This window comes from Poecilia latipinna, unplaced genomic scaffold (assembly GCF_001443285.1).
Source record: "Poecilia latipinna isolate Pla-1442-1.1 unplaced genomic scaffold, P_latipinna-1.0 Scaffold38, whole genome shotgun sequence".
Lineage (NCBI taxonomy): Eukaryota > Metazoa > Chordata > Actinopteri > Cyprinodontiformes > Poeciliidae > Poecilia > Poecilia latipinna.
The window spans coordinates 632,704-646,032 of NW_015112654.1; the positions used below are offsets into that span (position 1 = coordinate 632,704).

A 13,329-nucleotide genomic window follows, 5' to 3' on the forward strand; every position below is an offset into this window, starting at 1 on the left:
GAAACTCAAGACAGCCATAACATTATGATTTTTTACAAGTGTATGTACACTTTTGACCACAACTGTATGTATTTATGTATTATGATGTTATGTACAGAAGAATTAGAAATAATAAGGCATACTACTGATCCTAGCTAAAGGGAAATTCATTCATATACTTCCCATTAACATATACAAATATATGGCTAAGTCAAAAGTTCAAGCTCACTCATCCTGGGCATTAAACCCATATTGATTTTGGGCTCCTTTTACATTTCATTTTTCAAGATTATATGGTAGTACAACCAAGTTTGCTGTGTTTTTGTTCCATCCTGGTAAAAGAAAAGCTCAACTCTATCATTAAATGCCCTGAATGAATATGATGTACTATGTCCAGAGAAGTCTTTATTGCATTAAGAGTTTAATGTATTTTTAATCTAAAAGACCAAAGCATTTAATAAAACACAAATTTGTTTGAAAGCAATTAAGGATCCATGCCTCCGGGGCTCTTTATCCAAAATTCAAACCTTGAAAACTCCAAAGTAAATTTCAAACATTTACGAGAATTTCCGGCACCCGAGCAAACAACGAACTCTCCAGTATAACGCTCAAACTAAATTAGTAAAGCCTAGCAGAGAGTCAAGTTTGTACCTCATGTCTGAGTGGGTTTGTGTGTTGGGGCAGAAAAAACAAAAAAAAGAAAAAAACTCTGGCACACAATGTGAAAATGAGAACTCTGTATAATTTCTCCCTCATTCAAAGATCTGTTGCTTGCCTTTCTTGTTCCAGATAAAAGAGGTGAGGCAAACAAAAAAACCTCAAAAACATGAAAGCACATATTCCATTAAGTCTCCTGAGGGGTTCGTTGGAAACAATGGTGTCTCCACATTAGGAACAAAACAAAAAGCATGTTAGGAGAAAGTCAAATGGAGACCTGTGCGGCGCTAGCTGCATGGATAACCCACCATGGATTAAAAACAAAACAATCAGTAAACAGTGTCAGACGTTGCGAGCTCCCTCCTCTGCTATTTATTACTTGGAGGAGAGAAACACCAAGAACAAAGAGGGAAAGAGAGGGAGTCAAAATAACAGTATTTCCTGATTTTTCTTTTCTAATTTGCTAGCTGCGATGTGAAGCGTGCTAGCAAGCGCCATCCCTGCGTGGCTGGCTGAAGCCTAATTAATAGGGGGGGCCATGGTGATGGAGTTTGGAAAGTTTCTTTGCAGGCAGACTGTTGGAGGGGGCAGGCCGAGGTGCATTTAAAGGACTGTGAATGGTGATGAGGGGAGAGCGGCAGAGAGACGGAGAGAGTGGGGGCTAGGATTAGCCGTTCTGCTCGGCAGGCCTTGTGTATCACAGCCCACAGCGTTTCTCTTTCTTCCTCCTCTAAGGTTCTGTTCTTTCCTCTGACTCCATTTTTAATGAGATCAACAATTAGTCCAATACAGAAATGCTGAGGGAGCAAATAAATCAAGTGTTATCTTCAGTTTGTCTCACAGTCTTTGTCCTCGGCTGTTTTTGCCCCCCCTCCCCCCTTGATAAGAGTTTATTAGCGTTGATTTTGGTGCTTAAACTTCATTTATTATTGCTTTCAGACATTATGACCTAAAATAAATCTTACATTGTAAATGATGCCTTGAAATTGGGCCTCTTTATAAATTCCTGCTCTTCCTGAAACTCTATCTTCAGGAAGTCATCACAACATCACTACTAACACTTTAAAAACAATTTTAGCAGCACTGCGCTGAGAAGTAGCTCGTATAATGAGCTCAACAGATGTGCACTTCCTCCAGATGTTTGCTAATTTCTACTGTCTAGTCGAAGGAGCTGAGTGCATTACTGACTGTGTCTCAGTGTGGATTCCCTAGAGCACGCTTAAGGGCTCTGCATGGTTGAGCCAAACTGCTGAAATGGGTTCTCATTGTTGCAGTTGCATGTTGAAAATCATGTTATTTTTCTAATTTAACCTTCCAGAAGTCAGTTTTTCAGTAACTGAGCAGGATAGCTTGAATTTGTTTTAGGATTTTTTTTCGGCTCTGGTAGCCTTTTAGTTGATAGTGAAGCGACAGTAAAGAGGGTTATGAGAGAGCAGGAGAAGACATACGGCAATAGTCAACGGGCCGGGAGTCGAACATTGAGGTCCTGAAACGATCCAGGATGGATATTTTAAGTACTGATTGTCCAAAGCTGTGAGGAAGTATGTACTGTTGGACTAAAACACTGAACTCCCCCGGCTTGGTTCTGATCCGATGCCTTATGTTATTTTCATGGAGATGTTGGAGCTCGTCAATCATCATTTCGCCATCCTTCGAACTTGTGAACTCATGATAGTCTATCCTCTCTGCCATGATTGTTGTGTTTACTGTACTGTTGTAAGCCACATATGTAGCCAAACACCATGACCTACACTGAAACGGGAGGCGATTCACAAGAGCTCGACTTGCTGTGTCTTGAGGACCTTGAAGGGTCTTCACCAAATTGAACATCCTGGAGATGTGGCCGACTCCCACAACATTTGAGTCTCAACATTTCCAAATCTAGCCTGTATCTACTGATGTCAACTCTGGGTCTATCTGCTCCCCCACCACTTTCCTGTGAAATCGGACAGCAATTCATGCTCTAACTGCTGTCCTGTGGCAAAGAACTGGGTTTCACAGCCAAAAAAGATGCAAAATGATGCCATGACGAGGGAGTGATATGGCCAGCATCTCCCAGAGTTCACCTCCCTGTTGTATGAATCTGAAGGGACAGCAGACTTACCTCTACAGAGAATATGGTTCCTTTTACATGGCTTTTTACAGTTTTTGTGCTTTCTCTGACAACTTCTCTGATTCTGAAAATCTTCATCTTATAGCAAAAATGTCACTACCGAAGTGTATTGTGCTAAGCAACACTCGGTAAAAATTAAGATTGGATTTTGCATTTTTTTACCTACCAGAAATGGTCAAGGTGAAAATATACCAGTTCCAGTCGGCAAATGATCTCTTGACGCATCTCTCAAAATATGAACATCATGTCATATCAAACTTTTTAATGTTTATTCTAGCATGTTAGCTTACCTGAAAACAAACCCCAGAATTAGTTTGGCAATATTTGAATCTCATCTTACATTTTCTCACACATGGAAGAAGCGATCTAGTCACCGTGCATCTATAATTTCCTGTTCCTTTTGTTTTCACAGTTCTGACATCAAGTTGAATTCACTTTATTTCTTTCTCAAAATCAGGCTCTTCTTCTTTGTAACCTGCATTCAGTCTTTGTCATTTGCATGCAGGGCACTTGATCTTCTAAAACAAAGCAACTAAAGGCAGGGTGTAAAACACAAAGACATCTGAAACAAATGACTTGCGCAGCCTAATAATGGTCATTGTGATAATAACCCCAATTTCAGGGAAATGGAAAGCAGTGGGAAATGTGCAGAGGCAGCGTTTGCTACCGCTACAAGATGTTATTAGAAGTGTACGGTGTTTTGAACATAATTTAGACGCACAATATGCAGTGCTGATTAATAATTACTGGCCTAAAGAGACGGCGGACGAGAGTGAAGACGTAATAGAGGGGGTGGTGATTTTTAGACCCGCGGCTGTTGTCAAATGACATTTTGTTTTCACTGAGGATTAGGCAGAACCCCTTTAGAGAGCATAATGGAAATGTGTGAGTGACTGCAGAAAGTTGAAGTCAAAACCATACGACTGTGACGTTTGAATTACAGCAAATAAGTATTAGAGATTGTCAGTTTATGAATTACTTACGATGAATATTTCATGTTTTTACTGTGAATGTCGGTAAATAAATAAACATAAATCCCCTTCAGAAAGATTGTGGCTCATGTTTATGCTTATTTTCATGTGTGAGGGCCTTCAGGTGTGTCCTGACCTCCTGCTGCCTTGGTTCCTTTGCTTCTCTCCACGTTAGCTGGATCCAGCAAGCTCATGTCGGATATCTTGACTCCGGATCGGGCCTCGGCTATAAGCTGCCGGGCTCTTTCTCTTAGCTGTCTCCGCCGCTCTGCATCGCGCTCCTGCACACAACCAGAGAAAATGGCTCTTTAGAGGGCAAATGTCATAAGAGAACTGCTTTTATAGATCTGCTATAAACATATCATGAAAGCAACATAAGGACCGTATGTTCATACCATTCTGAACTGCTTCAGGACAACGTTATCTGGTTTTTTTTTATCTCAATGCCACACTCTTTCCCTGCAGTTTAATAGCAAGAAGTATTGGAGTTTTAAGACCACAAATAAGCCTGTCATGCTAGATTTTTGATTGGCAAGAATTATGCAGGACTACATAAACGCAAACAGGAATCTGACATAACATTTTTAAAGACTACTTTGTTTACTCAAACGGTTTGCTTGAACAGCAATCACAAACACAACTCCCACACATTTTCCAAAAGTCACTGCAAATAAATGGCTTTCAAAAGGCATATTTCACTGTATTTTGATGTGAGAACACCAACAATCCTTGATAGCGCTAGCATAAATACATCATAATGGGATTTTCCACTGTTTTTCAAAGAAGGTAGCTCATTTTAAATGCTGTTTTCAGACACACTAAGAGCCTTTGGATGCAGGCCATCAGAAAACTTCCATGGTATGGAACAGCAGAGCATGACCATTGATGTAAACAGGAATCAGATTGCGTTAGCAACAAAGAGGTCCTGATGGGAATATGTCTAATAGACACATAGCCCATTGCTGTGTTGCAACAAGGGAAAGCCAGGAGTGGTGACTCCTCAAAGATCAAGGTGCACAAAAGGTAAAATTTGGAAAAGTGAGGCCTGGAAGATGATGAATTTCTGCTCTTGCCCCGAAACTCGTCTCCAAGTTTGTAAAACTTTTCACCACAGGATTATAAAACAAGTCTTATACAAATATTTGCTTTACAGGAAGGAAAAACACAGGGTAAAAAAACACACAAAAAAATACAGGGACAACACATCTTATCCCACAGGAATGAAAACATAGCTCTGTGTGAGTCAGAGGCTAAACCACTAAGACAACATAGTTGTCAGACACATAGAAGTGCGTCAGGCCAGAAAATGTGTTGTTTTGCAAGGTTTTACAGTTTATGTGCATGCCTTTGGTACAAAACGACTCCTCACAGATCCAGGTATTATATAAATCAACCGTAACAATAACAATCTTTAACAACAATAATGAGCTGAAGCACAAACTCACTTTTTTCAGTGCCTGGGCCAAATGAACCTAAGACCGTTTGACACCAGATGCTGTCTGATTTCATTTCAGTGTGTTACCTTCTCTCATCAACCAAATTTGTAGCATTAATTATGTGACTTCTTAGGATTTAATGACATGTGAGTAATCTAGCAATGTTTGGGTGACACTGTGGGTTCGAGAAAAGGGAGAGCTGAGGAATACCATACCAGATCAGAGAACTGTTTCTGTCCAGATCCCATTGATTGTAGTTAAGAACTGTCATCTACTGTAATGCTGCCAGAACATTTCTGTTTTAAATTACTAGTGGTGATCTTCAATTAGCAGTGGCATTTCAGTAGTGACTCATTAAACAAAGTTTCTACACAAGTTCATGCCAAAATTCAATACATTTCCAAGCTCAGGTTTCCAAATTTCTTTTTGTCAGTTAATACATTGAAATCCAAAGCTCCAGAATGAATCTACGGTAAATATGATGATGGCCGTCACGGTTTAGATATGGAACCTGGAAAGAAGGAAGGACAAATGGAAAGATTGGGTCAATTTTCAGAATGTGTAGGAACTCTGTTTGAAAATGCACAAAGAGCTCCAAACGGAAAATTCAAAGGAAAAGCGTTATACCAGCCCTGTGTCTCTGATATTTTAAAAAAATAAATTATCAGAAAAACACAACTACAAATGTTCCAGCTCTGCACTTCCATCCATCCATCCATCCATCCATCCATCCTCATACATGCATATCCCTAGTGGGGTCGCGAGGGGTGCTGGTGCCCATCTCCAGCGGTGAATGGGCGAGAGGCCAGATACATCCTAGACAGGTCAAGTAAAAAAAAAATAATTGCATTAGAATTTCTAACGTGTTAAAATTGATGTAATCAATTAATCAAAATAAAAGTTCCAGGCCCAATTTGTATCTATACAGGGTCACCTCACATAGGTTTGGGTTTCGGTTCTAGTCTGACCATAGAAGATATACCTGTCTCTAAAAAGTTTTATCAAAATACATGGACAAATCTCAACACATTATGCAGGTTAGAGCACACAGGCACAGACTTCTCATCTTGGCAGCAGACAGATACAGTATTGAGCTGTCACCATCAGAGTAATGGCAGAAATGCCATTTTCAGGTGGTTTCAATATGATCTAACTGATAGCGGTGGCCACTACAGACACACACATACAAACACACACATAGCAACCACCATCAGTTGAGACAGGCACTTGCCTGCTGACGGCTCAACCAGCACAGACTCACTGCACAGTCTATTAGCTACAGTAAGCAGTGACACAAGCAAATATCCAGGACAGGTAATCTGAAACCAAGGGTCTTCTTACTCCTGATAGTCCAACATTTACTACATTTTCATCTGGTGTGGTTCGTTCCATGTTGCACCGTCAAACAATCCAAACTTTTAAAAAGCTGTTCTCCATCTCGCCGATGAGGGCGCTGCACTAAGAACCACTGAAGGAAATGAGATGAAAGTCTCTGAATAAGAATTGAGAACAACTTCCTTCACAAAATGCAAATAAAATTGGAGTGGCATCAGATTTTAGCAATTGTTGGATTTCCCTTTAGTAAAAAAAACAAAAAAAACACACAAGCCATTTCTCCCTCTAGTGTTTGTTTGGTTGTATTTACCCAGAAAGCCCTACACTGTAGTCCACACCTGCTTTTGGAGTGGTCTCTGGCACACTTATTATTCACATTTGTATTTGAAACGCACCAGGCTTTAGGTAGACCAGAGTTCAATTACATGTTCACACCTGCTAAAATGAATCAGGTTTTCTTGGTAAACAGACCAGAGTTTGATTAAAGCAGATCTGGAGTGAACGCACCCAGAGTTTTGGCAAGACTTTTGACAAGTTAGTTAATTCAAACACACAAGATATGAGAGAGCATTCCCATTCAAATCAGTGTACTGTTGTGAAATGTCATGAGTGAATCTTGGGCAGAAAGATTCACTACGAGTTAAAAGGATGTTAGAAAACAGAAAGCTGGAAGTCGCTTGTCTAACTTTTGTCACTGTAACAGACAGACTCGATATTCCACTTGTACGTGTGAACACACTCCGAACTGATGCCTCATCCCTCGAACAGAGCTCACCGCTTATGGCCCAGGGGAGAGCGAAGCTGCGTTTCCCCATCGCCGCTTTCCTCCCTGTGGTTTCCTGTTAATCAGGCTTCTCCATATTGAGGCAGGGTTTTAGGGAAGGCCTATTGAAGCCACCCATTTATCCATTAACAAAACAAGCAGCCCCCGCTAATGAGCTACATCTCTCCATTTCCATGTCAATTGTTTGTTTGTAGCCATTGTTTGGCTGGGACAATGGGGCTGTATTGTAAATGACAGCAACCCTAATGCACTCTGCAAGTGTGTGTGCTGAGAGAGAGAAAGAGAGAGAGAGCGCCTAGGGGGATGGCCATAGGGAGAGGGGAACGCACCTTTGAGAGAGACTGATAAAAAGAAAGACAGTCGGGGAGGGGGGCGAGACAGAAAGGGAGATAAAGAGTGAAGACAGGAGGAATGGCTGTTACTGTTCTATAGAAAAGTAGATTTAAAGGGACGACTTCTTTGGTTTTTGACAAACAGAAAGCTTATTTATAACACCACACAAAAGTTAACATTGATTTGGTTTGTTGTTTTTAGAATATAGTTTAAAAACTGCTTTGCATCAAACTGTTAAAAGTTTTTCAGTTTGTATTCTTGGAATGGAAACCTACAAATGGGTTCAATAATTTCTTTATGTCAGCTTGGTTTTGTTCCAGGAGGTCTTTGTTTCCTTCTTACCTCCATCTTTTTCATCTGCATGTTGAGGAAGCAGGAATATGGATGTTTCCATAATGCAATATGATAACGGTAATGTTACAATGTTATGGCCTTCTGGCTATCGTCTGGTTCAGATATCAAATCTGGCCTTTACAGATACAACTACCACTCTGATGTCGCTCTATCTGTATACATATACATAAGCTCTGGAACCAACACAATCCAAAACATCCTTCTATATTATTGGTGTTGGCCAATTTTGGGGACAGAAAAACGGGAAATTGAGTTTGTCTGTCCAGGGGCAAGGATTAACACTATGGAAGCGGAATACCGCCTGGCTGCGGCAGCAACAGAAAGAAGGCATTTTGGTGGAGGGAGAGGGAAAGATGTAGCCATTTTGTGTCTAATTTTACATGCATGTGCAGGTTGCGTTTTAAAATAGGACTATGTAGAGTGCATTGTAAAAATATTCCCCTTCAACTTTTTCGTATTTTATCAGGTCACAACCACAAACCTCAACATATTTTATTGGGATTTTTGATGGAACAAACCAACAAAGTCCTTGAAGTGGAAGGAGAATGATACAAGGTTTTTAGTTTGCCTTAATTTTGCAAGTCATCAAATTAGCAAACAGGGGTGTCTCGATCGAAGATCGATATTGGAAATTGGTAAATGTTATTGAATTATATCAGCCTGCATCTACAATCTAAGAGAGAAGCACTCCACTCCAGTATTTAGTCCAGCCCAGCATTTGTATCCCTTAGGATTTTTATCCCGCACACAGACCTATTAGTTAACAATAACAGTTGTTCTCATACTTGATGTTGACTACTGTCCTGACTAATATCACTTGATCAAGCCTTTTCTAACATTCCACGCTACAGAGTAAGTAATAAAAGTATGTATGATTCATGCTGATATTGTATTTGGTAAACACTGGTGTCGGCCGATACTCAAAGCTGCAATACCTGTATTGTATCGGAAGTCAAAACGTTGCATCAGGACACCCTTATTAGTAAATAATTAACCATTTTCATTTGCCAAGTCTGTGCACATACACATATGATTTTTGCTCTGATTTTTTCTGTATAATTAAAAATATAAACATATGTACAGCTGCATAAAACAAGGCCAAAGGTTTTTTTTCTATTTTATAATATGTATTCATCAAGTAATATTGCAAAAGAGAAAGGCGAGGTTGAATTAGTGCAAATATGCATGGTTTCAATATTGGTACTCTTGGGTATCCATCAGAGAAAGCCTAGAGCAAGAAACTGTTCCTGTTTCTTGCTGGTTGTTACAAATAGCATTCTGTAGCACCAATCTAAAGATAAATATCTGAAAACAGTTTGTGTCCAGAATGTGTGGGGTCTGTAGAAATGTCGGCTCCCTTTTTCCTGACTAGAGCTGAACAAGTCATGGATGGAGGGAAGGTTAGCATCAATGATCCTCTCAATAGATCTGATTGTTGCAGTTTGGACTTCTCCTCTTTTGTGAGTGAGCCAAATCACAATAATGAATTAGCACAGGTCCGACTGAATAATGGCCGTGTAGATGACCAGTAGCTCCTGTGGAAGGTTGCACTTGTAGAATTGACACAGGAAGTTATGGTCTATGTTGGGCCATCTTCCAACCACTCATTATGTATAAAAACCATCTCAGATCCTGAGAAAAGGGTGGCTCCAAAGATCTGATCCCCCAGTAAAGATCGTCTTTAATCTGACCTCAGTATAAATCCAGTTGTTCTACAAAGTCCAATGTTAAGAGAACATTTATGAACAAAACTATGATGAACATGGAACAGACTGTGTGCTTGACACATTCAATTCCACTTTCATATGAAAAGTGGTAAATGTCATGTGACAAAACATGAAACTCAAAGTGTATGGATACTTTCAAGGTACTTATAGTAATCAATGTATTTCATTGGGATTTTATTTGACAGTTTGTATTTAACCTACATTAATCAGGTCCTTCAAAATAAAAGTAATCACATTAAGACAGCAACAATTTTTGTAAAAACTACGCATGGTACATTGAATTTGACTTTGCAATGTGACAAAATGTGAAAAAGTTTGAGCGATATTACCAACTTTGAAAGATGTCAATTACACTTGTTGAGAGTTTTCCTATTTAGAAAAGCGGGAAAAGAGAAAAGCAGATTCCCAGTTCCAACATCTGTCTTCTCTGTAGCATAAAGAATTTCTAAGCTCTAACTATTGCAAATATGTATAAGAGGACATTGTCTCCTCTTGTAATTTAGTGCATTCCAAAACTTCAGCTCATTGCCAGACCTACTGAGGCTGGTGCCTGTCAATCAAGCGCTACCAACTTTGTCAGTCCAATTAAAACCCATTGCTCAGTGGCAAAAAGATATGCCAGAAGTTTTTTTTATTTTTTTTTTTGAAGAGCAAATTGGTTGACCAGGTGGAGATTAAATGCCACCTAGCGGACATAGAAACAGGACAAAAGGGGGCACTCACACTCACAGTTTGCAAATTGGAAAGTGACAATAGATGGAAACAAACTCTTGCCTTAATGTGCCAACAGCCCAACGTCACGTCCAAAAGCCACGGGGACATAACCCAAGTAAAAACACAGACAGTACAAACCCAACCAGCTGCATCATTACACGATCAAAGTCAGGATGGAAAAACACAAGCAGAGAAAAAGGAGGAGAGAAAGCGTGACAGCTGGTGGTCAGTGGGTAACCCGGCTTTAAGAATGGAGGCTCAGGAGGAGAAGAGACTTTGCTTTTTTGAATGGTGACAAGAACAATCGTGTACTGTGTCTTCTATTGACGGGTGGGAACCTCCGAGGGGAAAAGGAGGCTCAACGGATGATTGCGAGGCTGAGACAGAGGCTTCCTCTGTGGGGCTGGCGTCGCGTGAGGACCCCTCTCTGCTTTGGAGGCTCTTTCTGAGCAGGTTGTCGCCCTGGTTGCTCTTTTTTGGGTGAGTGGGGGGAGAAAAAAGGGTGAGAGGGCACGCACCGCCGGTCATGTACAGAGACCTGGCGTGGGCACAGAGTGATGCTACACACACACAATCGCTATCTAAAAAGAGGTTGCCAACCTCCCAGATAGCCAGCCAGTCTGGCAGCCAGTCATGCAGTTCCAGACATTTGTCATGACAGGCTAATTCACAGTCAAGAGGTCCTTTAGGTCTCTATCTTGTCCAGCACACACATGCAAAAGCACTGCTGAACACACACACACAAAAGAAGTCGCATTGCTCAACACAGCTTAGATTGAAGGTTCAGGCAGGATACGGATACAACATACGGCTAGACATTTGTGTTTAATTTAAAATTTGATAAGAAAATGCCTCTGAGATGATAAAACTTTATATTCTCCTTGTACAAGTTTTAAGGCGTCTTCTGTTACAAATGTATGGTGTATATATTCTGACATTTAACAAGACTAGCAGTCTATTGCCAGAAACCAATGGGTTTGTGAGCACAGAAGGTTGTTTGTAAAAACATGATGAAAATTATAATTGATTTAAAATACAAAGTGTTTCCTACAACGCTATTTTAAAAAAAAAGAAGATGCACAACCCAAAGGGACTTGAGAAATGAGGTTTCCCACTTTCAAGAACGAGACTTCAAAATTGGTCCAATCGTCTCCAAGCAGAGCAAAGTATATTCAAGTAGGTGAAACGAAGCAAATTAAGAAATGTGCTATGTTTTTTCCAGTCAAAATTAGGTTAACAAGGCAAGACAGCAAAAAGGGGGAGTGACAGAGGAGGAAGCAGGGAGGCAGATGGAGACGAGTGTGGAGCTTATCGGCTGCCTCCAGACGGACTGCGCGGATCAATGGGCATGCGAGGCCCACAGCGATCAATGCATTTGATAAAGAATTAAAGAAGAACCACTGTATATAGCTATCAAAGAACAGGAACACACCCTAATTATGATTTGACAGGTGAGCGCCCATGATAGGGGTCTGGGTGTGCGAATATATGAACGCTATGAATACAGAAATATTAACCTGTGAGATGGAGGTGACGGCCATAAACCTGTATGTCAGAGTATAAATGTTTAGAAACTAACGTGAAGGTCCAGAAGTGGTGTGTCCATGTATATGTGGGGTGTGATGTTAGTGGGTATGTGTCTCTGTCAGGGACACTGTACTTCTGATTTCAGTGTCTGTTCTGAGTAAAGCTCTAAAGTAACTTTATACAGTTTGAACTGTAATCTGGTAAAGGCATTCTTTGCTAATACAAGTGGTTTAAGGTGATGTGCATTTTTCTAAGTATTGCTACAATGACTTGTTGGAATAAAAATTTAATTTAAAAAACTGATTTTCTGCAAAATGCAAAACATTTCTACTATGAGAATCACTCCCTAATGCATATTAGGAATTATGAAATGTTGGAAAGGATCAGAAACAGAAGAAAACATATGAAACTATTCAGATACTAAGAAATTTGTTTATCTCTCATTTGAGTTTGATCAGTCAAAATGCTCAAAGGAACTCCTTGTGGAAGTCAGTAACGATGTCATTGAAAAAATATCTGTGCAACTTGTTCATGGCCTATCCGCAACTTGTGGTTCTCATGGAGAAGGATGACATGTTCCGTGATTTTATTTAAATTAAAATATGTCAGAGATGTTTGACACATTTTCATGAACCCAGAGAAGCACCGCTCCTCCTCAAAGTGATTGCAGTTAGCTACTGGTCAGCTGGCTGAAATAAGGGAACTAAACCTGTCCCATAAAGAGAAATGGAGAAATGTACAGCCAAGGCGAGGAAACAAACGTTGTGATACTCATCAGTCTTGTTGAGGTAACTCTACAGTTTTGTGACATTTTTATATTTTACATTTCTGTTTAAATATTCCTTGTTCACTTCATCAAGGGAACAGTACAGTATTGGCCGATTCTTAAATGAGAAACCAATCTTATTGACCTCAGGAAAGGTTTGAAAATCAGCCACTGAAGTGTCATTATATTTATCAACTTTTCAAATAAAAAAGAAAGATCAGTATCAGCCAAAATCAGAATCATCAGGTCGGAACTTTGTTTTTTTTGGTTTTTTTTTAAAATTATTTTTAAGATTGGTGATCGGCCAGAAATCAGTGCATCCCTAAAATTTCTCTAGGATGATTTTTTTTTTTTAAAAATGGCTGTTTTCGCACAAGCAATAAAATTGCAAGGAAATGGAAAAAAAAGAAGAAAAAAAAAAGTCAGTATTGTGAAAACAAAACAGGATGGATTGTGCCGTTTCTGACCCTTGCAGTTGGTCACACGTGAACAAAGTAGCGAGAAAAGAAAGATGAAGAGGTATTTGGGCCCTGAAGAGGTTTGCGAGTGCAGGTGAATTACAGCTTTCTTCTCTGACGGCTTGATCAGCTCTTGTCCTGCAATTTAGAGAGCTGTCTTTCTCCTGCTCGTTAA

At 40.0% G+C, this 13,329-nt stretch overlaps 1 protein-coding gene across 7 annotated transcripts in view; it reads right to left on the minus strand.

The window, feature by feature from the left end:
• Window positions 1-13,329, minus strand: part of ehbp1 (EH domain binding protein 1) — a 189,335-nt gene that overhangs the window by 62,297 nt on the left and 113,709 nt on the right. For all 7 annotated transcript variants that reach the window (XM_015045733.1, XM_015045743.1, XM_015045785.1 and 4 more), the window contains one exon: window positions 3,857-4,001. In XM_015045733.1, the coding sequence (XP_014901219.1) occupies window positions 3,857-4,001 (145 nt within the window). The remainder of the gene's footprint in view (window positions 1-3,856; window positions 4,002-13,329) is intronic.